This window comes from Pseudogymnoascus verrucosus (genome assembly GCF_001662655.1).
Source record: "Pseudogymnoascus verrucosus strain UAMH 10579 unplaced genomic scaffold scaffold_6, whole genome shotgun sequence".
NCBI lineage: Eukaryota > Fungi > Ascomycota > Leotiomycetes > Thelebolales > Thelebolaceae > Pseudogymnoascus > Pseudogymnoascus verrucosus.
The window spans coordinates 708,618-734,553 of NW_017263657.1; the positions used below are offsets into that span (position 1 = coordinate 708,618).

General features: G+C 52.2%; 10 protein-coding genes across 10 annotated transcripts; 5 read left to right on the top strand and 5 right to left on the bottom strand.

Moving 5' to 3' along the window:
- Positions 1 to 840: 840 nt before the first annotated feature.
- VE01_02227 (uncharacterized protein) lies at positions 841 to 4,115 on the bottom strand. Its single transcript, XM_018271738.2, has 3 exons — positions 3,709 to 4,115; positions 3,230 to 3,654; positions 841 to 3,177 (listed from the first exon to the last, which is right to left on the bottom strand). Exons 1-3 carry the CDS (start codon positions 3,772 to 3,774, stop codon positions 1,131 to 1,133), a joined length of 2,538 nt encoding a protein of 845 aa, XP_018133366.1. The 5' UTR covers positions 3,775 to 4,115; the 3' UTR covers positions 841 to 1,130.
- A 3,682-nt stretch (positions 4,116 to 7,797) lies between these two features.
- Positions 7,798 to 9,107, bottom strand: VE01_02228 (uncharacterized protein; the record flags this gene model as incomplete). Its single annotated transcript, XM_018271739.2, has 2 exons — positions 8,891 to 9,107; positions 7,798 to 8,747 (listed from the first exon to the last, which is right to left on the bottom strand). The coding sequence occupies exon 2, from the start codon at positions 8,437 to 8,439 to the stop codon at positions 7,798 to 7,800; it is 642 nt and encodes a 213-aa protein (XP_018133375.1). The 5' UTR covers positions 8,440 to 8,747; positions 8,891 to 9,107.
- Positions 9,108 to 9,466: 359 nt separating this feature from the next.
- On the top strand, positions 9,467 to 10,140 carry TFB5 (TFIIH complex subunit tfb5). Its single transcript, XM_018271740.2, has 3 exons — positions 9,467 to 9,606; positions 9,660 to 9,808; positions 9,870 to 10,140. Exons 1-3 carry the CDS (start codon positions 9,588 to 9,590, stop codon positions 9,915 to 9,917), a joined length of 216 nt encoding a protein of 71 aa, XP_018133374.1. The 5' UTR covers positions 9,467 to 9,587; the 3' UTR covers positions 9,918 to 10,140.
- On the bottom strand, positions 10,113 to 13,991 carry VE01_02230 (uncharacterized protein). The gene has a single exon (XM_018271741.2). It carries the CDS (start codon positions 13,250 to 13,252, stop codon positions 10,307 to 10,309), a length of 2,946 nt encoding a protein of 981 aa, XP_018133483.1. The 5' UTR covers positions 13,253 to 13,991; the 3' UTR covers positions 10,113 to 10,306.
- Positions 13,992 to 15,062: 1,071 nt separating this feature from the next.
- Positions 15,063 to 16,302, top strand: VE01_02231 (uncharacterized protein). The gene is made up of 3 exons (XM_018271742.2): positions 15,063 to 15,613; positions 15,670 to 16,053; positions 16,103 to 16,302. The coding sequence occupies exons 1-3, from the start codon at positions 15,256 to 15,258 to the stop codon at positions 16,210 to 16,212; spliced, it is 852 nt and encodes a 283-aa protein (XP_018133484.1). The 5' UTR covers positions 15,063 to 15,255; the 3' UTR covers positions 16,213 to 16,302.
- A 691-nt stretch (positions 16,303 to 16,993) lies between these two features.
- Positions 16,994 to 17,668, top strand: VE01_02232 (uncharacterized protein). Its single transcript, XM_018271743.2, has 2 exons — positions 16,994 to 17,375; positions 17,429 to 17,668. Exons 1-2 carry the CDS (start codon positions 17,155 to 17,157, stop codon positions 17,496 to 17,498), a joined length of 291 nt encoding a protein of 96 aa, XP_018133485.1. The 5' UTR covers positions 16,994 to 17,154; the 3' UTR covers positions 17,499 to 17,668.
- Positions 17,669 to 17,682: 14 nt separating this feature from the next.
- On the bottom strand, positions 17,683 to 19,139 carry VE01_02233 (uncharacterized protein). Its single transcript, XM_018271744.2, has 2 exons — positions 18,583 to 19,139; positions 17,683 to 18,532 (listed from the first exon to the last, which is right to left on the bottom strand). The coding sequence occupies exons 1-2, from the start codon at positions 19,124 to 19,126 to the stop codon at positions 17,895 to 17,897; spliced, it is 1,182 nt and encodes a 393-aa protein (XP_018133486.1). The 5' UTR covers positions 19,127 to 19,139; the 3' UTR covers positions 17,683 to 17,894.
- A 38-nt stretch (positions 19,140 to 19,177) lies between these two features.
- Positions 19,178 to 19,918, top strand: VE01_02234 (uncharacterized protein). Its single transcript, XM_018271745.2, has 4 exons — positions 19,178 to 19,264; positions 19,358 to 19,400; positions 19,558 to 19,588; positions 19,647 to 19,918. The coding sequence occupies exons 1-4, from the start codon at positions 19,241 to 19,243 to the stop codon at positions 19,732 to 19,734; spliced, it is 186 nt and encodes a 61-aa protein (XP_018133487.1). The 5' UTR covers positions 19,178 to 19,240; the 3' UTR covers positions 19,735 to 19,918.
- Positions 19,919 to 20,590: 672 nt separating this feature from the next.
- CPC2 (cross-pathway control WD-repeat protein cpc2) lies at positions 20,591 to 22,325 on the top strand. The gene is made up of 4 exons (XM_018271746.2): positions 20,591 to 20,814; positions 20,876 to 21,002; positions 21,065 to 21,382; positions 21,593 to 22,325. Exons 1-4 carry the CDS (start codon positions 20,735 to 20,737, stop codon positions 22,016 to 22,018), a joined length of 951 nt encoding a protein of 316 aa, XP_018133488.1. The 5' UTR covers positions 20,591 to 20,734; the 3' UTR covers positions 22,019 to 22,325.
- Positions 22,198 to 24,716, bottom strand: VE01_02236 (uncharacterized protein). The gene is made up of 3 exons (XM_018271747.2): positions 24,489 to 24,716; positions 24,119 to 24,422; positions 22,198 to 23,513 (listed from the first exon to the last, which is right to left on the bottom strand). Exons 1-3 carry the CDS (start codon positions 24,513 to 24,515, stop codon positions 22,402 to 22,404), a joined length of 1,443 nt encoding a protein of 480 aa, XP_018133489.2. The 5' UTR covers positions 24,516 to 24,716; the 3' UTR covers positions 22,198 to 22,401.
- Positions 24,717 to 25,936: the final 1,220 nt, after the last annotated feature.

Genomic DNA, 25,936 nt, shown 5'->3' on the forward strand with positions numbered 1-25,936 from the left:
AGCAGCAGGCGGCAGCGGCGCTGTCGGTGAGGGGTCGGTGAGGGGCGGCAAGCCATTTGTGCGCAAATCCAAAATCTTTAAGATGGATTTGCGCACAAATCAGTTGCCGCCCTCATCCTCACCGACCCTCACCCTCACTAACACTGTTGCTGCTGTCGCCTGTTGCTTGCTACACTTATAGCAGGTACTGCCGGCTAGTAGCAGCTTACCACACTTCGGGTAGCCAGCAGCTGGTAGCAGCAGTAGACCTCGGTGAGGGGCGGCATGCTGGTTGTGGGCAAATTTGACCGCCTTAGGACGAATTTGCGCCAAACTGGAGCGCGGCCGCTCACAGGCCCTACGGCGGGCAGCAGTATGCAGTAGGACTTACTGCTTGCTGGTTTTATAGAGGGCTGATTAGACAGGCAGGCTAACGGTTGCTCGTGCGCCATCAGCTTGCCAACCGGCTTCGAGGCAATTGGACGTATGAGCGGTAGGGGGTAGGCGGGAAGTAGCAGGTGGAAGTGGGCAGCGGCAGGTGATAGGGGGCAGCGGCAGCAGGCTGCGGCGGCTATCGCGGTGAGAGGCGGCAAGCTGTTTTTGCGCAAATTTATCCCCTCTCCGACAGATTTGCGCAAAACGCAAGCGAAGCTGTTGGCTTGCTAGCCTTGCGGCGGCTTGCATGTCTTCTGCGAAAAGCTTACCAAGGAGGTTTAGAATCGGTTTTGAACTAGTATTATGTTAGTTTGGACTCCAAATAGGGGCTGAGTAGTTCACGAGCCTGCCATAATGCACAATCTCTCTCCGAACTTTTGGGCAGCACAGTAGCTTCACAATCACCACTCAATTCAAACCAGGGGCCCATAGAAACGTACTAAATGCACTACAGCTAGCTCGCGCAAAGAGAGATTTGTAAAGTACACGAAAACTAGAGTATCCTAAGCATAAACAAGAATCGGACACACAACAAAATTACCCAGTCCTGAAGGCTCCACCAAGCGGTAAGGCCCATGAGATAAAAGATATATGGCAAAATCGACTCCCCAACTCCTTCACGTTGCTCAGAACGGCAGACGGTGCGGATCTAGGAAATAGAACGGCTCGAAAGACATGCGTACTCAACATATGAAACCCATCCTCCGTGACGTGAATCACCTCAGCGCCTCATCGGCCATCATGATAGCCTCCTCCATTTTATCGCCCTCGTCCCTCTTTGCAGCCGCAGAATCAGAGTAATACCCCCCTCCATTACCACCTTCCCTTTCGGCCCCACAAAGCCTATACTCCCCATCCTCTCTCCTCTCAATAATACCCTCATCAAGCGCCCACCTCGCCAACAACTTATCAACTCCCAACCGCCCCGCCTCGCCCTTCTCCATATGCCTTCCAACGTGCTCCGTCCAGTCATCCCAGCTGCCAGTACCCTCAAACACATTACTGCAGTCAGCCTTGGGGCACGCGCTCCGCTGTGGCGGCGAGCGGCGGATCACCAGGCACGATGCCTGCATGTCTTTGACGTGCGTCTCCCACTCGACCTGGAGCTTGCTATCGCCCTTGGCCAGGGCCTTCTTGATCGCGAACGGGGCATGCATGCGCCGCAAGTGCTGGGTGAAGAGATCCTTGCGGTTGAACTCGTTTCCTTTGCCCTCGACGGTGCTTTGGGGGCAGCTAGAGCAGCGGTAGAAGGTCAGACACAGATGTTGCGAGGCGATGTGGCGCTTCCATTCGTTCTTGGAGCCGAAAGTGCTCGTGCAGCCTGCGAAGGAGAAGGCGCAGGGGAAAGGGCGCGTGTGGGCGGCGGCGATGTGCTTCCGTAAGGAAGAAGAGTCTTTGAATGGCGCGTGGCTGCACATGTTACAGCGGGTATCTTGTTTTGGGCCGGCCTTTTGGCTTGAGCGGCGGGCCTTGGGGCGGGAGGCGGGAGAGTTGTACTCAGATGAGTAGATGTTGTCTTCCATGCCGGACTCACCACCGTCGTGGGAAGAGATGGAATGTTGTCTCGGGCTTTGGAAACTGGGAGACTCGCCGGCTGGGATATTTGACGCGCCTCTGTCCTGGCGTTTGCTGTCGTGGCTGACTGGCCGAACGTGGCTAAGCGCCTTGAGTTGTATGGCAGCCTCGTGCATCTCATCTGAATCCTCAACATGATCTTTGTGTTCAGGTATAAGGCCTGGTTCGGGCGGTGCCGACATGCTTAATGGAGGCGGCGGAGGCAGGCTATGGGGGGACTGATGTCCGTGCTGGTAGGTGATGTTGGACGACGATCCGGCCAGCGAGTCGTTCCTTGGTACGCCAGGGCTCGATGCCGCCGCAAGTGCATCCGCTGCCTCGAGAAGAATCTTGCCATCCTCCAAATGCTTGGAAGATGCATGATTGGCGATGGCGGTAAGGTCAACAAGGCTCTGATGCTCTCTCAACAAGTTATGAGATTTGATGTATCCCAACAAAATGCACTGCTTGTCTTGCGCAATGGCATTGTAGACATCAAGGGGCATCGAAATGAGTATAACAGTCGGTGGTCCTTGGAATCTTCCTTCAACTGTAACTTTGGCCGCAGTTGCAGGCGTGCTGTTTAACCAGTGCTTGAAAGATGCCATCTCATGATCAGGCTCGCCATGGAATAAGATGCTGACAAGGGCTCTCTGCTCTTCAAATACCATTCCTGGCCTTGATGCATCCTGTAAGGCCTGCTCTCCGTGGGTGAGCGCTTGGTGAACATCTCCATCAGCTGCGCCGGAAGGCGACGCGATATGTGGCGCCCCCATGGCAGTAGGGGGAACCGGCGTCAATAGTATTGCCCGAGATGAGTTTGGAGTCAGCGTGAAGAATATCGGAGTCCTTTCGGACGTGCTATTTGCCTTTCCAGAGCCATTGGTAAGGCCATTATGATCCAACGATCTGTAATGGCGCAATGACACAATTAGCTCGTCATGAAGCTGCTGGGCCGTAAATGGCGGCTCGGAGCTTAGTTTATGAAGAGCGTCGATAAGATGATAGGTAAACGAGTGTGGTCCCGGGTCTTGCTCTGCAGTATCTGGTGCAAATGCAGCAATTACTTGCTTCAATCCGTTGCTCCCACTGTCTGGTGCCTCCACGACAGCACAGCAATCGAGCAGGAGCAGAATATCGGAAGGTGCATCTTCCAAGGGGCTTTTAATGTTATCCCACTTCACCTTAGAGGAATCTTCTCTCGGATTGCTAGCAAAAGAGTCAGTTGGTTCAGTATCCGACAGTCATGATGCCATCTCACCATGCCCAATACAACTGATTATCTGTTCCTACGTAGCTGTAGCCAACATAGTAGATGATCAGGAGGTGTCCGGGACGAGCGTATTCAACATGCTGTGCGAGTTGAATCGATAGCTTAGAGGTTGGGTTGGGGCAAGTGGGGATGCTCCACGCCTCTGTTCTATAATTGTATCGCTCACGAAACAACTTCTGGAGGGCCAAGAGGTCGTCGGCGACACTCAAGTCATCTTCCCAACGTAACAACAACACCGATGCACTACTATATGGAAGTCTGTTGTTTTGGGTCTCTATGACGGATGCAGCACCTTGAAGTTGTCGCGCGAATCGTTCGAGGTCCGCCTGGTCGGGTGAAGGCTGAGGGGGAGGCTGAGGCGCGTCTGGGAGCGACGACGACGCCTGGTACTCAAAAAGCTGCTCATTCTGTGCCTAATGAATCAAGTTAGCCCAAGAATATCATCACAATGCTGTCTATCTACTCACCTGGTCCTGGATTGGATTTTCAGTCACTTTCGGCGCAAGGCGCCGCTTCTTCGTGAATGGCTCCATCGAACAGGAGTTGCAGTTTGGATCGTGTCAATTGTAGAATCGACGAGGATAGTCGAAAACACTCGATGAAACGCAATAATAAGGGAACAGTCTCAAGTATAAATCTGATGGTGACAAGGCGCCGATGAGAGTTGTTGAATGGGAAGGCTACAGAGCCTCGAGTTGATCCGCTGGATCGCCGACTTAAACGAGGCTGAAGGGCAGCAAATCAGGCTCGGCAAATTGAGGAAGTGCGCCTCAGCCACCTGTACTAAGCGTGTCACGTGATAAATCCGCTTTTCTGCCTGTTCTCATTGGCGACCCTGGTTTGTTGTTATTTAACTGGCCCCCGGATTATCCACAGCCTTACGATGTTGGCAAAACAGAGGAAATGGGATGGATGGGAGGCCTAAGAACGCGTGCATGTCAAATGCTGCGCCACATCAATATAGTGAGTGAGTTCAGTGAGTTTTGTCTGGATATCGAGTGGCGCTTCACAACAGCCACACTCCTAATATTTGATTTATGAACCCAACCAATACTGTGGATTGCACTATCAACAGCATTTCAAATACTTCTTCAGTGCTATCATCTCAGTTCAGGTTTGTTTGCAGTTTGCTTAATTCACTGTTGATATTCACTTAGCCGCAATAGACGCGTCGTGTTGTTGTCGCGGCAGTGTACGGCCCGTGCATTTCTTTCGTCGGGACAACTGATAGAACCTCACATTTTCCAAAGGCGAAGGGTACAAAGGATGTTCTGTAAGTTTAAATAGATGCATATAGGTTCCGTATTTTCTATTATATTCTCAGTTCTGTTTCCTTAACTGTCAAATAAATGTTATTTTATCAAGCTGTACAGGATCTTCATAGTCCTCCTCTCCTTGTGGATATTATTCTGAGCGGCTATCACATTGGAGACTACAGAAAATAGGCGCCTCAAAGGCCTCATACAAAATACTAAGCGATCGGATCGGATATTCATTATTTCCAGGCGAACCCAAATATTGTTTTGTATGTCCCTCTTGACCTTGAGTTCTCTTTTCATAACAAACCTCCGATCTTGAAGGATCATCTTCAAATCCTGCTTCATTCCACTTCCAGCAAAGCTCTGTGAGTCCATCACAGGCTTACTCAAGTATAGATTGTTTCTTAAAGGTATGTCTTGATTCTTTTATTGCTTTGGATCAGGTCCCTTCACAAGTTGCACCTCTGGAGTGCATACTCCAGAGCAACTTTCTTTCCAACAGGACTCCATCAAGTCTCCGGTCGTATCATATCTTCATCAGGCCTTTGGTTAGATCCTATCTTCATCAAGTCCCTGGTCAGATCCTATCATGAAACCTTCCCCTTTGAGCACCTTTCTATTTCAAGTTGCTCATACCTCCACACTCTGTTTTTATTTCATTCTAAAATACAGCTAACCTCTGTACACAGTCCTTCAGGAGCCTGTTTAGAGATACCCCAACTCGAACAACACAATGCCTGGCTTTGGTGGAGGCTTTGGTGATGGAGGTCAAGATGATGGTTTTGGTGGTGGCTTTGGGGGAGGCCAAGGTGATGCCGGCGCTGCTGGTGGTAACGATGGTGCCTGCTTCAACTGCGGCGAGCAAGGGTATGGATGAAGCATCTCCCATAACAATTGTTTCTAACTTGCACAAAGCCACATGAAGGGTGACTGCCCAAACCCACGTGTGGGTGGTGGCCAGCTCACTGGAGAGTGCTATAACTGTGGCGAGGTCGGGTAAGATTCCACAATCCAACTACATTATCATTGTTTATACCCTCACTAACACACATTTAGCCACAACAAGGCCGATTGCCCTAACCCCCAGGTTCCTCGTGAGTTCTCGGGTACCTGCCGTGTCTGTGAAGCTGTCGGCCACCGCGCTTCTGACTGCCCAACTGCTGGGCCAAAGTTGTGCAAGAACTGTGGTGACGAGGGTTAGTCTCCCGAGGAAACATTCTTCCGTCAGCAAATACTCACCTGTAAATTTTCTAGGCCACACCATCACTGCTTGCACCAACCCACGCAAGATCGATCGCAGCAACATTGAGGTCGTCGAGGCCGAGGTTGCCTGGGAGGGCCTCTGCAAGGCTGTCAAGGATCGCGACATGGACGATGTCAAGGAGGCCTTCCTCAAGTATGTCAAGGCTTGCCCTGACGCCACCTACCCTCAGCTCGAGGAGGGATTCCGCGACATGAACGTCCCATTGTACCTCATTGGCTTGCAGCGTGAGCTTGCCCCGACCTACACCAACATGGACTTGCAGGGCAACCTGGACAAGGAATTCACCGTTACGCTTAGGCTCGATCCTAACCCTAGGCGCCCCAAGGAGAATGTCGGTTGGCCCGAGACCAAGGAGGAGAACATTGAGCGCCTGACGAACGGTGGGCAGCCTGTTCCCCGTGGCATCCCTAAGTGCAACAACTGCAATGAGATGGGCCACATTACCAAGTCCTGCCCTGAGGGGAAGCGTGAGGTTCTTGATCGTGCCTCTGTCACTTGCTTCAACTGCAACGAGACTGGCCATCGCATGCGTGATTGTAAGTTGATTAAACTCCACTATCTTGTACAAATATCTAACATTCTGTGCAGGCCACAAGCCCCGTGAGGATCGTTTCGCCTGCCGCAACTGCAAGTATGTCTCCCACCTTCCCTGAAATTTCGCGCGGTGCATAAACTGACAAGTCCACAGGCAATCCGGCCATAGTTCCAAGGAGTGTAAGTTGTCGGAGGTCCAAATATGATTGGAATATAACTGAACATTTCCAGGTACCGAGCCTCGCTCTGCTGAGGGCGTCGAGTGCAAGAACTGCAACGAGAGTATGTCATCCCCATCCGGTCCTATAGTTTCCTATTGATATGTCCATAGTGGGCCATTTCTCGCGCGACTGCCCAACCGGCGGCGGTGGTGGTGGAGGTTGCCACAACTGCGGCCAAGAGGGCCATCGCTCCAAGGAGTGTAAGTTCACTTTGAAATAACAAATCAGTACCCAACTAATCCCAACAGGCACTGAACCCCGTGTTCCAACTTGCCGCAACTGCGATGAGAAGGGTCACATTTCCAAGGAGTGCCCCAAGCCCCGTGACTGTAAGCTCCCCTTACCTATCAACATCAACAATAGATCGTACTAACAACCACTTCCAGATTCTCGCGTCCAATGCTCCAACTGCCAGCAGAGTAAGCACACCCCTCTCATACCAAAATTCACAACTAACAATACACCAGTGGGCCATACCAAGGTTCGCTGCAAGGAGCCTGTTGCCGAGTTGCCCGCCGAGGGCGGCGGCAGTGGAGACTTCGGCGGCGGCGGTTTCGGGGAGTCTGGCGGCTTCGGCGATTCCGGTGGCGGTGGCTTCGGCGCCTCCGACGCTCCCAAGGGCGGCGCTGCTCCTGCCTCTGCCCCCTTCGGAGATGGCTTTGGCGCCGGATCCGGCGGCTTTGGCAACGATGATGGATTCGGCGCTCCCGTCGCTCTTGTTGTCCCCGTTGCCGTTAGCGCAGCTCCTGCCCCAGTTGCTGCTGGTGGTGATGATGATGGATGGTAAATGCATCATGATGAACTGTCTCTCACAGCGCGGCGTTTAGTCATGGTGGATTTGTTCGGTCAAGATGGTGCTCGGTGCGTCTGGTGCACTTTGGGACAGGTTTTCTGTGTTTGTGGCGTTCAGCTGGGTGATGGAGGCGGGTTTTATCAGCGCATTAGGGGGTCGTGGTTGGATCTGGGTGCAGGACTGCATATGTGGAATCTTGCGTTCAGGATCTTGACTGAGGGCGACACTGATGTATGCGGAAGATTAGGCGTACGTATCAGAAAGTAAATCAATTGATTCATAAAATGCAAGACTTAATGTGACTTCAGTGCATTCCATGATTTTAGAATAAATTATTCCGACCAAATTATTTATTTTACCGTATACATTAATATTCATTACCAATAGCTAAATCCAAATAGCCATCCAAAACCCCATAATAACCCATCCCAAGTCTAATTCCCCTTTAACCCCCAGACTCCTTAACCCCTATCTTCCCCCCTCCCCTAAGCACTCTCCCTCCTCCTCCCCTCCTCCAAATCCCTCTCTCTCCCCCCTCCCCTCCAATCCCCCTCACTCCCCCTCCTAACGATCCTCTCCGGAACCGCCAATCCCACCTCCCCACTCCTCCTCGGCCCAACCTCATCCATCCTCCCCCCACAAACCTCCTCATAATCAGGCAACCCAGCATCATCCCCCGCATTCCCCCCTCCCTCCTTCCACTCCCCCGCATAAGGCGGCGGCGCCCGCCCAACCTCATCAACATCCAACTCCCAATCCGCATCCTCATCCACGACCCTCCTCCTCGTCGGCAACCTCAGTAGACGCGCGAATCTCCACCCCCTCGGCGGCGACGGGGTCGAAGGGGACAGTGTCCTTGGGTGCTGGGCGCCAGCGAGGGCTTCGACGTCGAGAGCTAGGGCGCGGACGCCGGCGTGACGGGCGGCGATGGCGCGGGCCCGGTGACGCCGGGAGACGAGGTAGAAGGCTGTGACGAGGAGGAGGACGGCGACGAGGAGGAGGAGGAAGAGGTAGGTTGAGGGGTTGGTGGAGGAGGGGGTTGAGGTCGTTGGGGCGAGGGGGAGGGTTGGTTTGGCGGGGGTGGTGGTTGTCTGGGGGAAGACGCCAGGGGCTATGGGGTTGGACATTTTGTGGTTGTGGCGTGTGTGTGTGTTGTCGATATGAGTGAGGAGATGGCTCTTTCGAGTATAGGAATGTTGATATCTTCGAGTCCTTTGATCTTAGGGATAGATTCGAGTCTTATCCCCTTCCAAACTGAGAAATCCCACGCTGCCGAAATTGTATATCCTTAATTTCTCCCAACTCCCTCACAAAAAAAGAGGTTGTGCTTGATAAATGTTTGTCGAACAACGGCGTTCAGTGCACCATACCCAGCTCCAACATGATAAATCGACTGGGCGCAATGGATGCGCGTGGTAGTGTTTGTTTTTGTGTCCTGCCAAACAAGCTGTAAGTGTAATCCGTTATAGTAATCGACAGGAGGGTTTGATAGATGACGACGAGAAAGGTGCGTCGGGTAGCACGGAGGGGGAGGGTGCGTGGGGAGCCGTAAGGGGTTACACAGGGTCCATTACTCACCACGGGACGCGCTATGTTAGGGGGTTTTTGTTTCTTAGTGTAATGGATTGGGTTTGCGGGGAGTTGAAGGTACAGTACAAGCCTTATGTCCGTGTTGAAGATATGCTGTAGATTCGTATATGAAAACTGTATGCGTTGGCGTCGGTATATAAAAACATGTGCCGACCCAGACAGCCTTATTAAATAAACCAATATAAATCCTCACAATTAAAATAAGAGAACATCTTATACCCATAAACAAGATTCCCCCTCCCAACCTCCCTTATCGCCTCTCCCCTTCCCCCACAAATCAAACCCCCCCTTCCCCCCTCTTCTAACCACCGAACCTCCCGAAGACGTAATCCCCTATAGTCCATGAGGTCAGTCTCACTTACCGGACCTCCTGCCAATGAGACACGCTGACCACCATAAACAGCGCCGGAAGCTACGGATACACCTTGTTCCTTGGCCCATGCTTATCGCATCCACTCATCCCCACCCCGCTGTGGCTGATAAGCGATGGTGGTCTGTGCGGGTGGGCTAGGCAAGGCTGTAAGGCTGCGATGGACGACGAGGATACGATATCTTGGCTTTGAAGGACGTTGAAGGGGAGATCAGGGTCAACGACGACAACGCTGGATGGATTGATGCATTAAACACGTCTACGGGTTAGATATACAAATCATCACCCATCCCTACTTCCTTCACCACCTTCAAAATGCCCCGCGCAATCCGAGGTTCGCCCCCACCCCCATCCTCCTCTTCCCCAACCCAGCACTAACCCACCCAGGTGTCCTCGTCGAATGCGACCCCAGCATCAAAGCCATAATCGTCAAACTCGACAGCGAGCGCAACGACTTCATCGTCGAGGAGCTAGATGACCAGACGCTCGTTATCAACGAGGCTAAGTTGGGGACGCTGAAGATGATGCTTGAAGATGTGAGTTGGCCGTGCGCAGTGTGATGGGCGGGGGAGTTTTGCTAATGGTGATGATATGTAGAAACTTAAGGAGACGCAGCAGCCGGCGGATGAGTCGGGGTCGGATTAGAGGGGTGTGTGAGAGGGATGATGCGGAGGAGTTGGGTGGAGATTTGATGGGATGGAAAATAAATGCAGAACTGCTACGACGACGATTTGGAGATTGGAGATAGGGAGTTTCATGGACACGACATAGATTCGTTGTGAAATTCCGAAGAGGACGAACAGACAGAAGAAACACGGCCTTTGGCCTGTAACAATTAAACAGCCTAGAATGGATATAAATTCCTCCCACCATATAAATCTATGACATGACCCTCCCAATGCCTCATTAATACCCCCAATCCCAAATCCCAAACCCAAGATCCCCCAAAAATTGCTCAACGCTAATCGCTACAAAAAAGATATCTCAACATATGCCCGCTCCCCTGCTAAATTTTGGCCACTCCCACCATGCCCTCACTCCTTCTTCCCCACTTCCTCCTTCCCCTCCTCCACAGCCACCACCGCCTCCTTAACAGCCTCCAACTCCCCCATCCGTCTAAAATACGCCTTCAGCCTCGGAAACTCATCCCCACCGCCCCTCGCAGCCACAATCGCCCTCAGCACCGGCCAAAACGCAAAATCGGCAATCGACGGCGCTGACCCAGCTATGAACGCATCCTCAGCCGCGTACGTCTCCCATGCGTCTAGGGCGCGCGGATCGCTCTTGCGGCGCGCACCGAGGTCGAGGGCGTGATGGAGGCGCGTGAAGAGGCGAGAGTACTGGAGTGGGGTGGGTGCGGGAGAGGGCGCGGCGTAGACCATGTATAGGTACAGGAAGATGGCAGAGGGGCTCTCGATGGTAGAGCGACTGAGGTCCGTGTCGACTAACTTCATGACCGGTGCGTCTGCCGTCCCGAGACTGGGGTCGACGGGTGCGGCGATGCTGCTTGAGGTCCAGTCTAGGCCCAGTTGTGCGAGGTATGCTACGATTCCAATATCGACGGTGGGGTTGCCTGACAATAGGAGTTTGCGAGTATTGGAGATGTGGAGAGCGTCGAAACCCTGGCCGTATACCTCGGGCCAGTCGAAGTCGCTAGAGCGGTTCTCAGTCCCAAAAGCCTCGATCATCTTCTGAGCAACAGGCGTGGGTCCGTTGACAACAGGGCGCGCGTGGCGCTTGTGTTTTGCGACGGCGCCTTGACCCCAAACTTTGGCTTGGTCTTTGTCGAGGAAGGTGCCGATGAGGCGGAAGGTTAGGGAGATGCGCACGCCGCTGTACTCGAGCTCTTCGGGGGATTTGTCACGCTCGAGGCGCTTGTCTTGGCGGATGCTGTGGAGCCAGCGCATGTTGGTCATTAGGCCCATGCGGCATAGGGAGTTATGAGGTAGTGCAGCTTTGCATGTTGAACGCGGGTTTTCCTCGTCTGTTTGGAGCTGTTTTCCATCCTTTAGGATTCTCTTGGTTCTGAAAGTCATGGTGCGTTGAGCCCCGAGGCTTACATTGGCGATATAGGTGTCAGGAACGATATCTAGGGTCTTATCACTGTGCTCTGAGATGTAGTCGGTTCCGCTACGGTAAAGCTGGATCAGGCAGTGGTTGACTGGGTGACCTAGCTTCTTCTCGACTTCCCGCCGAATGACGTTTACTACGGGAGAGAATTCGAGCAGTGGCGGAGACTCATCTGCCGGGTGTCGATAGATAGGAATGCTTCCATCTTTTCCTATCTCACCCTGAACAGCGACTAGCCTCGGAACCTCCCCACCTTGGTGCGACATCCTCTGCCACTGTACCTCTGTCTTGACCCTCTCAAATATCCCTGCCTCGTCTTTACTCGGAAGCAGATCAGTTATAATAACTGTGTCGCCCTCGCAAATCGGCTCTCCTTCTGTGGAGGTTAAAGATGATTCATCGCTGTCACTGCTCGAAGGTTGCTCATCTGCCTTCAGACCGTTCTCCTTTGCTGGTATCGGAGCTACCACGGCAGCCTTACCAGTGGGAGCAGGTGGAGAAACAATCGATTCCTTCTTACTCGGCTCATTTTCTTGGGTTCGAGGCGTCGGGGTTGGCTTCTCTGGTACTGGCGTAACGCCATTTGACTCATCTTTCGCCTTTTCCTTGCCCTTCACCGAGCTTTCCACAGGAGCCATAGTAGCGGACGGTGAGGGCGACGCTGTCCCCTTCGATTGCTTTGGATCAACTCTAGACTTGCTCTCGCCAGACTCGGGAGCCACACGGTTTGACGTACGGCGACGAATTTTGATTTTGTTCGGAACACGGCTCTTGATAGTAGCTTCAGCTGTTGGTCGGGGTTGCGACGCCTCAGGCACCGGCGCATCCGAAGTCGTGGCTTCATTGGGTGCAGATCCATCGCGCACAGCTGAAGTTTGGGTATTCACATCCTTCTGAACAGCCTTTCCGGGGACGGGCTCCGCGATTGAAGCTGCTTTCGGATCACTTTTCAGCTTCAACTTTTCCAGCATCTGGTTAATATTTTCGCTGTCCGGGTTTTGACGTACCGGCCTTTTCGATGCCGTCTTTTCAACTTTAGACGATTGCTTGGGCTTCTTCTGAATCTCTTCAATGACGTATGAGCTAGTGGACATGTCGCAGCCAGTCGCCTCGTCTAGAGACCGTAGAGCTTGGTCATGTCTGGCCTTGCTTCGGTAGCCCAGGCAGTCGTCGACAAGAGTAATTGCGTATCCGTAACGTGCGGCGTCCATTGCCGTTGCGAACACGCTCATATTTGTCAGAGCTCCGCATATGAAAATCTCCGTGACAAACTGGCTCCTCAGAGTCTGTAGCAATGGACTCGATTTGAACGCAGAGTAGTACGACTTCGTGAAGAACATGTCCTTGGATTGGTCCACCACAGCTTCCAAAGCAGGTACCAGACCAGAATCGGATGCCCTGCCCTTGAGCGACATGTGTTCCTTCCCAGGCTCCAAAGACAGGAAAGCCTCGCTTTCTTCCACCGGCTCCTCTGGCTCATCGGGTGTAGTTTTATCATCCACCTCAATCGGCCCTGCTCCTTCCAAATCGGCCGACCCAGAAGATTCCGCAGAAGCTTCAGTAGCAAGCTTCTCCATCATCGCTTGTAATTTTTTGGAACCTCGTAATGAGTGTCTGGAGGGAGATGGCTTCGGAGGGCGCATCACGACCTCGTCGTCGGTGATAACATTTTCGCATCGACTTGTGCCATCATTTATACGACGGGCTTGCTCGAATTCGCTTTTGACCCAAATGACTGTACCGGATTGTCGGAAAACGGGGATCAGTTTCGCTACATGGTCGGCGAGATTTGGTGGTAGTTCGACGGGTGTTATCCCTCCGGGTGCAACGAGGTTCTTTTGGAGGTCGAGGACGAGTAGCGCCCGCCGTGTGCGCACGAACGGCACGTCGCCCTCATTGATCTTAAACATATCGTCGTGCTACTTCATGCGCACGCACGATCAACTCCCCCTCGGATTGTATATAGCTGAAGAATGTGTTTTGGTTGGTGGAGTGGTTCGAGAATGCGGTCTGGAGGTTGGCCAACAATGGCGGGTGGGTGTCGAGTGGGCGGCGAGATCGGTATGCACTGGGGATCCTCTAGATCTGTGTTACGACAAAACTGCGAAATACAGCGGGGTTCTGCAGGTCGCCATTATATATATATATATGTATATAGGGCGGTTAAAAGACAAAAGATCTTCCTGCGTTTCCGCGTCGGAAGTCACCCGACGTCGTGCTGTATGTAGGTAAGAGTATGTATGATGTATGAAAATTGTTAAGTTTCGGGGTATTGAAACCATGTGGGTAGGATATTAACCAATTCCCATGTAGGGATGGGACAAATTTATTACTGCGTTTGTGCAATTCGGCCGATAGACAAGGGGTGTGCGGAGACAGATGCCTGTAAGAACGTGCGCGTAAGGATTTGGCACGTCCGGGAGTAGCTCTAGCAGCTATCTCACATATGACTCTCCTAGTATGGAAGGCGGGGAGGAGGAAGGAGACAGGGTGGAAAAGGTGGAGAGGGTATAGGGTAAAAGAGATCAGAGGGGGAAGAGCTAGAGGGTATAGAGTATATTGAGGTGCATGTTAAGTATATGCAGCACGATAATTATATGGACAATTAATCAAAGAGAGAGTAGAGAGGGTATGCGGATTGGTTGAGAGGAAAGAAATTGAGAAATTGAGGGGGAAGAGGAGAGGGGACGAGGAAGATGAGGAGAGATGGAGACGACAGGGCTGTACGGAGTATTCCGCACAGTATGTACATTGCAGTATAGTATATAAATCTGCAGTACTCTTACTCTTCATTACATATATATATGCCTACTTTACTCTATATACAGCACAATATGCAGTAAAGTAGACTACATACGGAACACAATTGAGCGGTGACGACAGCTTGAATTAATTTATCTGGCGAACTAGCATCATGGATGCACGAGAAATAAGAAGCCGGTGCTGTACTGTGATGTGCTGTACATTAGCGGCCTGTACGATATCTTCACCAGTAAATTAGATATGGATCTGCTATATTATACATGCGTCAGAGCACACTTTACCACCACAGAGTAAGTACCATGCCGGCTTCTAACGGATGAAAAACACTCACCGCATCTATTACATTAGATTAGTGTTGGCGGATGCAGGCGCCGTAAACGCGTGAGACCAACAGGCCATGTAGTGTGCGTCCAGCTACTCTGCCAACTCACCTACCAGAGTACGGCGCTTCTGTGACATGGACACGGTCAAGCTGCTTGAGACATGCATATGGCACACAGATCCCACTCCCATTCATTCTCAACATATTTCGTTGGCTGAGAAGATCAATAAGCAACGTTGACACCAACCCCCTCCCCTGAGAACAGACACAGAAAAGCAAACATGCCATACGCAATGTCAGACGGAGAGAGTCGATCCGCCACACAGCCTCGACAACGTGGTCCGAGAGGTCGGCCCGAGTCCACGGACTCCCGACCGCTGTCAATATCACCGTAATATTATCTGATTTTGAATATCAAACTCCCTATTGGGATACTCTCCGCCGTTCTTGGACGGCTGCATTCTCCCGGCCCTGTTACATGACCATATCTCATTTCATATTCTTCAAGGGGAAGAGTTTCTAGTTTCATCCACGAGTTTCGTACAGTAAGCAGTTCGGCATGAGCGTTGGAAGATGAAGCACCACCTATAATACGCATATTAATTAACGGCCGTAGTCACGTGCTGTTCATCCAGCAACGCCCCGCCAACGTGCTACCCAAACGTGCCGAGGCATGATCACAAATTCTGGGGTAGCTTCATGATAGCCTTGGGCCATTTATGTGTACCGGTTGAAAAACCCGAACACATTCATTATATCTTTATGTACTAATTACCATTCTATTCTTTACTCTCTTCGAATATCCATAATCCCCATAATACCGCCGCCATGTCTATCGAAGGATATACCAACTTCAAGTGGTTCCTCGTCACATCTCCCGCCGAGTATGTGGCCCATGTGCAAACCAACCGCCCGGCCAAGTTCAATGCCTACCACGAGCCCATGTGGCTGGAGCTGAACCAGATCTTCAACAAGCTCTCTGTCGACTCGAACGTCCGCGCCGTTGTTTTCTCTGGAGCCGGCGATAAAGCGTTCACCACTGGACTCGATGTCCAGGCTGCCAGCCAGGGCGGCATCTTGGGCGGCGGCGAGAACAAATTAGATATTGCTCGCCAATCCGTGCAGATCCGTCGCCATGTTGAGGAGTTCCAGAACTGCATTACCTCTTTGGAGAAGTGCGAGAAGCGTAGGTTCTTCCTTCCTCAATGGCTGTCCAGGGAGAAGTTACTGATCATGTTACAGCGGTTATTGCGGCTATGCACGGCTATGCCTTCGGTCTCGCCATTGATCTGTCTTGCTGTGCGGATATCCGTATTGCCTCGAAAGATACGAAGTTCTCTGTCAAGGAGGTCGACATCGGTCTTGCTGCAGACATCGGCACCCTCGCCAGACTGCCAAAGATCGTCGGCAACCACAGCTGGGTCAAGGAGGTGACATTGACGGCCCGTATCTTCACCGCCGAGGAGGCACGCCAGGTGGGATTCGTTAGCCACGTTGAGGAAAACAAGGAGAAGGCAGTTGCGAAGGCCGTCGCATTGGCCACCCTGATCGCCTCGAAGAGTCCCATCGCTGTCCAGGGCACCAAGGAGCTCCTGAACCACGCGAGAGAGAACACCACTGCCGCAAGTAAGTCTCATACCCCCTCCATTTCGAGGGCACCCACTAACTATGATAGCTCTTCGTTACACTGGAGTCTGGAACTCTGCCGCTTTACACACCGACGACGTCAAGGCCGCTCTTCTTTCTGGGATCAAGAAGACGAAGCCTACATTCTCGAAGTTGTAGGGGGAAAACCTTGCAATTTATATCGCAATGTATCTGTGTTTGAGTATATACCGTAACGACTAGAAGGGAAGCTACAATAAGCAAATGAACATATATCAAAACTATCTCGCACTCTCACCGTAGTCCTACTCCTCCATCCATCTAAACTCCCCATAATCGCTCTCCGCCCTCCACCCACTCCCGTCCACCATCTCCTGTCTCTCCCCCCTCTCCCTCATCGCCTCCTCAACACTAATCCCCACTCCAAACCCCTCCACCCCCGTACCCCTCTGAACCTTCATCCACCCCCTCCAACACCCCACTACATCCGCCCCTTTCCCTCCCTCCCCGCCACTCACAACCCTCACCACCAATTCCCTCCCCTTACTCCCATGCTCCCCATAAACCAACCACCTCCTCCCCTCCTCCAGACACCTCTCCACTCCCTCCTTCCCACATCTAACCACATAAACATGCCTCAACTCCTCCTCCGAGCAGCTCAACCTCGTAACATCAAACCGCCCATCCACATCCACCACCAGCGCGACGCCTGACCGCGGCGCCGTCACAGCAGTGGACACAATATGATACAACAGCGCCTTGTAGCGCCCACACACGTACAGCTGTCCCCCGCGCCGATCCCAGATCTCGTCCAGCTCCGGGATACCCAGGCGGCCGGGCGCGGTGGTAGGGGGTTGTAGGGATTTGAGGTCGCGGAAGAGCTGTGGTTGTGGTTGTGATGTCAGCCTTGTGTCGTTATCGATAACGGACTTGTGCGGCAACTTCGCATCATCACCACCACGCCCAGAACAAAAATCGGAGAAGAGAGGAAGGAAAGGGAAAGGGTGTACATGCCTCATCAAGCGTGCCGATTTCAATCTCACCTAGCAATCGCGCTCCCTGCGCCGCCGCCATCACCACCCACTACCTAACTGCCGCCACGAGCGATTGTAGAGCAACAAAATGTCACCCCCCGTCGAAACCTTCAGCGCGGCCGAGCTGCCCACGCGCGTGCTGGGCGACGTGAACGGAAAGCGTCGGAAAGGGATTGAAGGGCTGAAGCTGGAGGAATGCGAGATGTTGGAGATACTGCAGTATTCGTGTGTTATTCAGGGTTACGAGAAGGGGGAGGTGACGAGGGAGTCGATTGTCCAGTGTACGCCTATTGCGAGGTTGTTTAGGAGGTGAGTTGATGATGCGGTTGGGGGTAGAATGGGATGTGCGCTGATGATTGTAGGTGTCAGGATCGGAAGGGGAGTTTTTTGGTTGAAACGACGGCGTGGGAGGGTGAGAAGACGGAGAAGTGAGGCTGGAGAGCTGGGAACTTATATGGATATTTGGCGCTGGTGGGAGGTTTGGGCGATTCGGCGTTTATGGGTTGATTGGAGTTATTGGGCTTCAGCTACTGGGTTAAGTTACTAGGCTCAAATTACAAGATGGATATCACATAGCAAGAACAGCGACTCTTCTACAGAGGATACACAAGAGATCCTGAGACCTTTTATTCGCTGATACCACGGGATATAGCCATATCGCCGGCGACAAACCTATCCCGAAAACCATTGCCATCCGTTCCTGACACCTCAAATCTCTGTAACCAGTCACATTCCCTATTAGTCTTTCTCTGAACGCCTCGCTATGCTTCAAATCCCAGAGCGCCACCCACATCCCAAAATCGCACCTCAGACCCCATCCCACGCCAACTAATTTTTAGCCCTCGTTGTAGACTGCCTGCCGTACTTCCTCCCAGCATCGATTAAAATACCCCTCTCACTTCCGTCCAACTCAGGCTTCGCGGCGGGGGCTTGCACAGTGTTTAACTTGAGATCTTGCATAGCCAGATCCCACAGCTCATGCCTGTGCTTCTTCGCAGGATTCTTGAGGAGCGACTTCCTAACGCCCTTCTGGTCTCCAACCTTGCCAACGCCAACTAGACGTCGCAGAGCCTCTTCTCCGTGTCTCGATGCCTCCGTCGCCTTCTCTCTTATTTTTCTGGGGTCGGTCTCCCGGTCTGGCATGACCTCAGTTGCTTTGTATGTGTGCTTGCTGGGGAAAGCCGGGAACTGCTTCGGTATGAATGGTTTCGTGAGCTTATCCACCGCGCCGCTGAGCTCTTGGCCGAGGAGTTCGGGGATGACCTGGACATCTTGTATCTCTGGCTCCTGAGCTTCGAAGACGAGTTGGGTCTTGGATCGCGGAACGGGAGGTTTGAGATGGGGTCTGAGTAGACTGTCTGTGAGTCCATGCCGTCGAAGGGCATATTCGTAATCGAGGGGTATAGGTTGAGCTCGGCGGCAGGAGAGCATCGATTCAGTCACGTAGGAGAGGAACTTGTCCGCATCTAAATGGACGTTAGTTATGTGCTTGCTCGATGCAAACTAGGGTACATACATGCGCTAGCCTGGGCGCATATGCTCTCCAAGGCCTCTTTCGAGGCGCCATCAAATCCGACGTGGTTTAGGATCAACGCAGCAGATCGCTCGAGCAGGTATTGAGGCTCCTCCGCGAAGAGAGGTTTGGTGTATGGTACGGCGGTGATGAGGTCGTCCCATGAGACGCTTTGTGGTTCGACGGTGACTGTGATTGCTTCCTCTGCCTCTGAAGTGCGCAGTCTTTTTGCAGCTGGTTCTTCAGATGGCCTACGTGCTGTTTGGGTGGAGCTGGACCGTTTTCTTGACGGTAGAGAAGGCGCATCTGGAGAGTTTGCGTCTTCTATCCCGCCGCTGGCTACGGATTCTGGCCGTGACGCAGGTATTGATTTCGGGCTTATTGGCCCTTTTGGAATATCTGGTTCCTCCATCCCAAGAATCTGAGTTGTCGCATGTGCTTCCGCACCATATCCTTCTCGTGGGTGGTAGTTGTGAATCTGATGTCCGGGCCTGGAGAGCTGGTCGCGACGCGACGCTGATTGGCCCGGCATCCTCAGGCTCGACATTCTCGCCTTAGCTCCTACCGCTGAGCCGACGTCCTCCACCTCACGTCAATCGTCACAATAAGCAATCACAACTCCCGAACCCAGTTCGCTCTACAACATCACTCTCCTTTCAAAATGGCCATCAAACCAATTACCGGAGTAAGTAATTCAATTGGATCTCAGCTCCAGCTGTGATCGGTGCCGGCGGTGGTGCCGCGGAGTTGTCGTTCCTTGGCTGACCTCTTTTTGCAGATGCTCCGCAGGGGCCTCGTCCTCGACCTCAGTATCGCCTTCGGTGAGTAATGATGGGCTGTCGCTATGTCAGATGGAAGGGGCTATTTGTCTATGGGTTGCTGGCGTACAATTGGCAGAGACGTGCAATTGATGGACGGATGGCCCTCGCTGTCTGGCAGGCACTTGGAGGGAACCTTGACTGATGTGACTGGAAATAGGTATTGGAGGTGCTACCGGATACGCTTTCTGGTGTGTATAATCAGCTACTCATTCTATCTACGTGGGCTATGCGTTAACTTTTATATAGGTACGGCTACCACATGCCAATCGTCCACAGGCGCGATGCATACTACGCCAAGCTCGAGGAGAAGAGAGTCGCCAACCAGATCCAATAAGTCAAAGATTGCGGATTCCATGTTCGATTGGGAAAGCAAAGGGAGGATTCATTGGAATATAGGATGGGATAGGGCTGGTGGAATAGAAGGTGGTTGAAGATACTCGATGGTGCCCTTGAAGGGTCGAACTGTACAAAACGCCAAGCGGTCCTGAATAGAACATCAACTCAGTAATCTTTGTTATATGCTGCCTTTTGAGCTCTGCACTGGTGAATTCTGTGGGCTAACATCCATTGCTGGGCTGGTCTGGGCTGGTATCCACGTCATGAAAGCAAGTTGGCCGTAGGCTCTTCCATCTGCTTCCTGCGTTGGTATGGGTTATGAAAGCTTCACGAGCCTTTCAGCGTCTGAACAAGCCATGCTATATGGCAGTTTCACTTTGTTATTTCCCGGAACTCTATGGCATAGGAACTTGCAGACTACGATTGATGACGAGGGGACGTGGGGGGCTAATTGGCATGCAAAGTTGAAGTACTTCACGCTTTGGAACGCTTTGAAATACAACAACTTGCCAATGGATGTTATTAAATGGAACAATATATCTATAGGACGCCAGGGACAATACTCTGTAAGCCTAACTTGCTGAAATTCACTTCGTCTTTACTGAATTTTCCTCTTCACTCTTGATCGGCCATAACCGGAAGCATGCATTAATAGGTACAGTTACAAGAGCCACCTGCCAAGAAATTCAAAAATACTCTCTTAAACAAGATATATCAGAAGAAGACCATAATTAAAACATATTTTCTCTATAATATGACGCTGTAATAGTAGAACTCCCCTTAGTAAACTCGATTTGCAACTGGCCAGTGTTTTTGATTTTGGTGGTTCGAGTGACTTTCAATCGGCGCCCACCCAACCTTAAATTTTAGCGCGGAAATAAACGACAACCCTAACAATTCCCACACTGACTTTGACGATAGCGAAGTCATCTGAGATCGAAGGATATTTCTACGCTTTCACCACCTTCAACTCGAAAGAAACGTCAATCCCGCCCAACATGACGGAACAACTTATCCTGAAGGGCACCCTTGAGGGCCACAGCGGCTGGGTCACCAGCTTGGCTACCTCAATGGAGAAGTAAGCGCAAAACTGGCAGCGAAGTTTCTTCGAAGAATATCGATGCTGACGTTCTGGATAGCCCAAACATGCTCCTGTCTGGTAGCAGAGATAAGACTCTGATCATCTGGAACCTGACCCGCGATGAGAGCTCTTACGGATACCCCAAGCGCTCCCTCCACGGCCACTCCCACATCATCTCCGACTGCGTACGTTCAACCATTTTTGCCAAGATGGCGATTGTGAAGAAGGAAAATTAACACGCGCGCAGGTCATCTCCTCCGACGGTGCCTACGCTCTCTCTGCCTCGTGGGACAAGACCCTCCGCCTCTGGGAGCTTTCCACCGGCACCACCACCCGTCGCTTCGTCGGACACACCAACGATGTTCTCTCCGTCTCCTTCTCCGCCGACAACAGGCAGATCGTTTCCGGCTCGAGAGATCGCTCGATCAAGCTCTGGAACACCCTTGGTGACTGCAAGTTCACCATCACCGAGAAGGGCCACTCCGAGTGGGTTTCCTGCGTCCGCTTCAGCCCCAACCCCCAGAACCCGGTTATCGTCTCCTCCGGATGGGACAAGCTCGTCAAGGTCAGTACACTACTCCATCGGCAGAATCGCGCGCATGTGGACCTATATGATGTTACAAACGAATTAAAGTATTTGCTACTTCAGAGCCTGGGAGACCTTGCCATGAGACAAACATTCACCAAATTTCTGATATGGTCCACAAAGCCGCATTTTGCTAATTAAAAATATGCAAAAACAATGATCACGTTTACTGACTTTTGATCAATTCAGGTTTGGGAGCTCTCTTCCTGCCGCCTCCAGACCGACCACATCGGTCACACCGGCTACATCAACACCGTCACCATCTCCCCTGACGGATCCCTGTGCGCCTCCGGTGGCAAGGACGGAACCACCATGCTGTGGGACCTCAACGAGTCCAAGCACCTCTACTCCCTCAACGCCGGCGACGAGATCCACGCGCTGGTCTTCTCCCCCAACAGGTACTGGCTGTGCGCCGCCACCAGCTCCAGCATCATCATCTTCGACCTCGAGAAGAAGAGCAAGGTCGACGAGCTCAAGCCCGAGTTCGCCGTCGTCGGCAAGAAGAGCCGCGAGCCGGAGTGCGTCTCCCTGGCGTGGAGCGCTGACGGACAGACTCTGTTCGCTGGTTACACCGATAACCTCATCCGCGCGTGGGGCGTCATGTCGAGGGCTTAGATTAGGGGTTTGCTAAATGGTTAAATCTGCTGTCGGGCTGGGGATTAGGGAACTGCGGGGCTCTTTTGCGATATCTGGCTCTTCCTCGGGGCGGGTTGTATTTCACGGGATGTTTGCTTTAGGGCAGACGATCGGTGGAAAATAGGAACTTTCAAACGTAAAAATCTATCCTGCGATCCCTAGTTGTGCGTGTGATGGTTTTTTGTGATTTCGATGCATTGCATGTTAGGGAATAATAAAAGTTTTTTATTCTTCGAATATACTCTGCACCGTGACAGATATACATATACTTCCCAATATAATTATGGCTCAAACTCCATCCACAGATTTGCAGATACGCCCCCAAACTCCACCCCTCCATCCAAACGCCAGCCCTTACGTGCCTACTTCTTCCCAAAAAACCCCGTAATCTTCTGCTCCCCTTTCTCTGCCTTCTTCCCCTTCTTCGGCGTCACAACACCCCTATCATTCCTCGTCGAACTCCTCAACCCCCTCCCCTCAGTCTTCACCGGACTCGCCAACGTCCTAGCCTCTTTCTTGACCGGCTCTGCTTTATCAAGGTCCAGGTTATCGTCATGCTCGCGCTTGATACCTTGTTTGCTCTCTTCTTCCTTTTTTGCTGGCGAAGAGGGGGGTTCCTTCTTTGGTGTTTCGGGTTTGTATTCCTCCTTCTCGTCGGGTTCTTCTTTCTTTGGTGGTTCTCGTTGGTGGGCGTGTTCAGAGAGGTTCTCAGTTTCGATGGATTCCATTTTGATGTCCCCTTCGTTGGGTTCTTCTTTCTTGGTCGATGGTTTGTGTTGTATGTTGCGTTTGTGATCTTGCCCCTCCTCATTCTTGGTATCCTCATCCTTGACCTCCTCTTTCTTGTCCACTTCATCCTCAGCCTCCTCTTTCTTCCCTACTTCATCTTTAACCTCCTCTTTCTTCCCCACCCCCCCCTTCCTCCCCCCAAAGAACCCCTCAATCCCCCCCCTCCCCTTCCCCACCGGCACCACAAAATCCGCCGAATCATTCCCAACCTTCCCCACCCCCCTATCCACCTCAAACACCTCCAACTCCGCCTCCCACCCCCCCAAGCACCCCGCCACATCCCCCCCCCAACCCCTCCCCGGATCCAACCACCTCCACATCTCCTCTCCCCCCGGCTCAAGCATCACCGGCATACGGTCATGCAAGAAACTTAACTGTCTACTACTCGCCTTCGTAACAATAGTATACGTATACACCCTCTCCCCCTCGCCCTCGTATTTCACAGAATCCCATAATCCGGCAAGACACAACATCCTCCCATCCTTCCTCTTGATATAATGTGGGATCTTCTCCCTCCCGCGATGGAGCCACTCATAAAACCCTTCCATAAGCACAACACAGCGTTTCCGCTGCTTCATAGACGTCCACATGCCGTGGGTGGACATCAAGGACTCCGCTCTGCAATTTATCGTCTTCAGAGAGGCTGAGAAATCAGGGGCGCGCTTGGTCCATGAGGGGATCAGCCCTAGCAATGATCTTGTAAGTTTGGGTCTGTTGAGGGAGGAAGGAAGGAACGAGTGACTGCAGAAGGAAACAACGACCCCATAAAAATGGAAGGAACGACCGTCTGCAGAAGGAAGGAACGACCAACTCGAGGAGGAAGGAACGACTTCTTTAACTAAGGAAGGAACGACCATGTAAAAAGGGAAAGAACGACCCATTAACTGAGGAAGGAACGACCCATTAACTGAGGAAGGAACGACCGACTTTCAGAGGGAAGGAGCTACCCATTAACTGAGGAAGGAACGACCCATTGTCTGAGGAAGGAACGACCGTGTAAAAAGGGAAGGAACGACCCATTATCTGGGGAAGGAACGGCCCATTGTCTGAGGAAGGAACGACCCTGTAAAAAGGGAAGGACCGACCATGTAAAAGGGGAAGGAACGACCCATTAACTGAGGAAAGAACGACTGACTATAGAAGGAAGGAACGACCGCGTAAATATGGAAGGAGCGACTCCTTCAACTGAGGAAGGAACGGCCGTGTGTGTAAAGAGGGAAAGAACGACCGACTTTCAGAGGGAAGGAACGACCGCGTAAAAAGGGAAGGAACGAGAGGGATGGTACGAACCCCATTTCATAGTCTGTAATTTATACTGAACTTCCTTCTCCCCCTCCTTCTGCCCCTCCTCACCTCCTCCCTCCTCTACCCTACCTCCTTGCCCCTCTTCCCCAGCTTTCTTCGCCTGCTTCTCTCCCCCACCCTTCTCCCCCTCTTTACCCCCATCATGACCGACGGCTCTATAAACTAACCCCCGATACGTTGGGGCAAAGTTATGGGTTTGTCGAGGGGCGTCGTCTCCTTCATCCGGGGGGGCGGAGGAGACGGGCATGTTGAGGTCGGTGTGGAGGTGGGTGCGGACTAGGTAGGGGCGCTGGAAGGGGGGGGGGTTAGTATGGGTTTCCTTGATGAGGGGAGAGGGGAGGAGGGGGGTGGTTACCATTGAGAGGGAGTAACGGCCACACATCTTGAACCAAGTCGAAGGTGAGTTATGAATATTCGTGTGGTGAAGCTGGTGCTGCCGACCCAGTGGTTTGCCCACGCATCAACTGCGCGTGAAGCTCGTAAAACAGTGATAATCAGAATCCAAAGATCGGTTCTTATTCATGTACTATGCAATGCGCAGCTGTTACTTTATTTTAGAATCCTTGAGCTCCCAGCTTCGAGGCGCCATGGCCAGGCAGCCGCGGCGGCGGTGGGAGGTTTGGGGGAATCGTCATAGGATGCTTATCTTATCGGCGACAACTTGCCTTTGGGGAAGAGGGTACTTTATGGGTGAAGAAGAGCAATGGTGATGGACTGGAGGGAGTAGGCAGGTATATTCACAGATTCACAGTTCCCTTTCTTTGCCTCATTATACCTCATACTGGCACTCCCCTCTCTCCCCCAGATCTGATTCCACAGCTTGCAGTCTATCCTATCCTCTCCCCCTCCTCCCAATCCATCATAAACCACAACCACCTCCCACCTCCCCCTCCCCCTCCCCCTCAAACAGCAGCAGCAAATGTCTCAGCAACTTCCGTTATAGGGCTAACCACGATAATCCCTCAACCCGTACGTACATGCGTGCGTGATTATCGTCCGTGATGCAACGCCGGGGGATCATCATATTTCACAAATTCCCGTCTTTGTCACTGACGCAGGGGGCCGCAAGCGTGTTATTTTTGGTTCGCGCGTGTGTGCAAACAGCGTGATAGATGATTTGTGTACAATACTGTTTCTCTACTGGACTGGGGACTGGGAAAGAGGGGATTGATGCACTGTAGGTATAACCAGTATCCTCCGCCGTCGTGATGAGGGATGCAATTATGATGCTCTGTATGTATAACCTGTATCTACCACCGTCGTGATGAGAGATGTGAGTAAGTAAGCCTCGTTGAGTCGGTGGACACGGAGTCAGTCAGCATAGGCAGCCTCTTTACTACGTAAATAGTAGTGATGTTCTCCTTCCTTCCATACGAGGAGAGGAAGTGAGTAAGTAAGTATATACGCAGCTTACCATCCCGCTGACTGAGACTTGCCTGCCAGCCTACCTGCCTACCTGCCTACCTGCCTACCTGCCTTGGCCCAGGCGTCTTTGATGAGTGAGCGAGGCAAGAAACCAAGCAAGGGAGGATCGGGCGGGCGAACAAACAATACCCGTCCCAGCCCATCCCTTCCGTCCGTTTATCGGCAGGAATGTATGTGGCAATACCGTGGTCGAAAGTGGGAAAATAGGAATAGCCCGAGTCTTTCTTCGCCTGTGACACCTCATGAAATTCACTTCCTCGGCACACGCAGGCACAAGACTGGTCTGTGGGTGGTGGGTGATTGGCGTTCTTTTCGTAGGGAGGACGCGTTGGTTGTAATTTAATTGGGAATTATGGGGACGATGGACGGCGACGGACG

Excerpts from the sequence above, each read along its gene's own strand:
- VE01_02236 (XM_018271747.2), bottom strand. The coding sequence starts at position 24,515 with ATGTGTGGCCGTTACTCCCTCTCAATG. Across the intron at positions 24,423-24,488 it reads GCCGTTACTCCCTCTCAATG|CGCCCCTACCTAGTCCGCAC; the intron begins GTAACCACCCCC and ends CCCCCCTTCCAG. Across the intron at positions 23,514-24,118 it reads ATTACAGACTATGAAATGGG|GGCTGATCCCCTCATGGACC; the intron begins GTTCGTACCATC and ends GATCATTGCTAG.
- VE01_02234 (XM_018271745.2), top strand. The coding sequence starts at position 19,241 with ATGGCCATCAAACCAATTACCGGA. Across the intron at positions 19,265-19,357 it reads CCATCAAACCAATTACCGGA|ATGCTCCGCAGGGGCCTCGT; the intron begins GTAAGTAATTCA and ends CTCTTTTTGCAG. Across the intron at positions 19,401-19,557 it reads CGACCTCAGTATCGCCTTCG|GTATTGGAGGTGCTACCGGA; the intron begins GTGAGTAATGAT and ends GACTGGAAATAG.
- VE01_02230 (XM_018271741.2), bottom strand. The coding sequence starts at position 13,252 with ATGTTTAAGATCAATGAGGGCGACGTGCCGTTCGTGCGCACACGGCGG.
- VE01_02227 (XM_018271738.2), bottom strand. The coding sequence starts at position 3,774 with ATGGAGCCATTCACGAAGAAGCGGCGCCTTGCGCCGAAAGTGACTGAA. Across the intron at positions 3,655-3,708 it reads AAAATCCAATCCAGGACCAG|GCACAGAATGAGCAGCTTTT; the intron begins GTGAGTAGATAG and ends TTGATTCATTAG. Across the intron at positions 3,178-3,229 it reads AATCAGTTGTATTGGGCATG|CAATCCGAGAGAAGATTCCT; the intron begins GTGAGATGGCAT and ends CTCTTTTGCTAG.
- VE01_02233 (XM_018271744.2), bottom strand. The coding sequence starts at position 19,126 with ATGTCGAGCCTGAGGATGCCGGGCCAATCAGCGTCGCGTCGCGACCAG. Across the intron at positions 18,533-18,582 it reads ATGCGCCCAGGCTAGCGCAT|ATGCGGACAAGTTCCTCTCC; the intron begins GTATGTACCCTA and ends ACGTCCATTTAG.
- VE01_02231 (XM_018271742.2), top strand. The coding sequence starts at position 15,256 with ATGTCTATCGAAGGATATACCAACTTCAAGTGGTTCCTCGTCACATCT. Across the intron at positions 15,614-15,669 it reads TTTGGAGAAGTGCGAGAAGC|CGGTTATTGCGGCTATGCAC; the intron begins GTAGGTTCTTCC and ends ATCATGTTACAG. Across the intron at positions 16,054-16,102 it reads AGAGAACACCACTGCCGCAA|CTCTTCGTTACACTGGAGTC; the intron begins GTAAGTCTCATA and ends TAACTATGATAG.
- CPC2 (XM_018271746.2), top strand. The coding sequence starts at position 20,735 with ATGACGGAACAACTTATCCTGAAGGGCACCCTTGAGGGCCACAGCGGC. Across the intron at positions 20,815-20,875 it reads TTGGCTACCTCAATGGAGAA|CCCAAACATGCTCCTGTCTG; the intron begins GTAAGCGCAAAA and ends CGTTCTGGATAG. Across the intron at positions 21,003-21,064 it reads CCCACATCATCTCCGACTGC|GTCATCTCCTCCGACGGTGC; the intron begins GTACGTTCAACC and ends ACACGCGCGCAG.
- TFB5 (XM_018271740.2), top strand. Across the intron at positions 9,809-9,869 it reads TGAAGATGATGCTTGAAGAT|AAACTTAAGGAGACGCAGCA; the intron begins GTGAGTTGGCCG and ends GATGATATGTAG.
- VE01_02232 (XM_018271743.2), top strand. The coding sequence starts at position 17,155 with ATGTCACCCCCCGTCGAAACCTTCAGCGCGGCCGAGCTGCCCACGCGC. Across the intron at positions 17,376-17,428 it reads ATTGCGAGGTTGTTTAGGAG|GTGTCAGGATCGGAAGGGGA; the intron begins GTGAGTTGATGA and ends TGATGATTGTAG.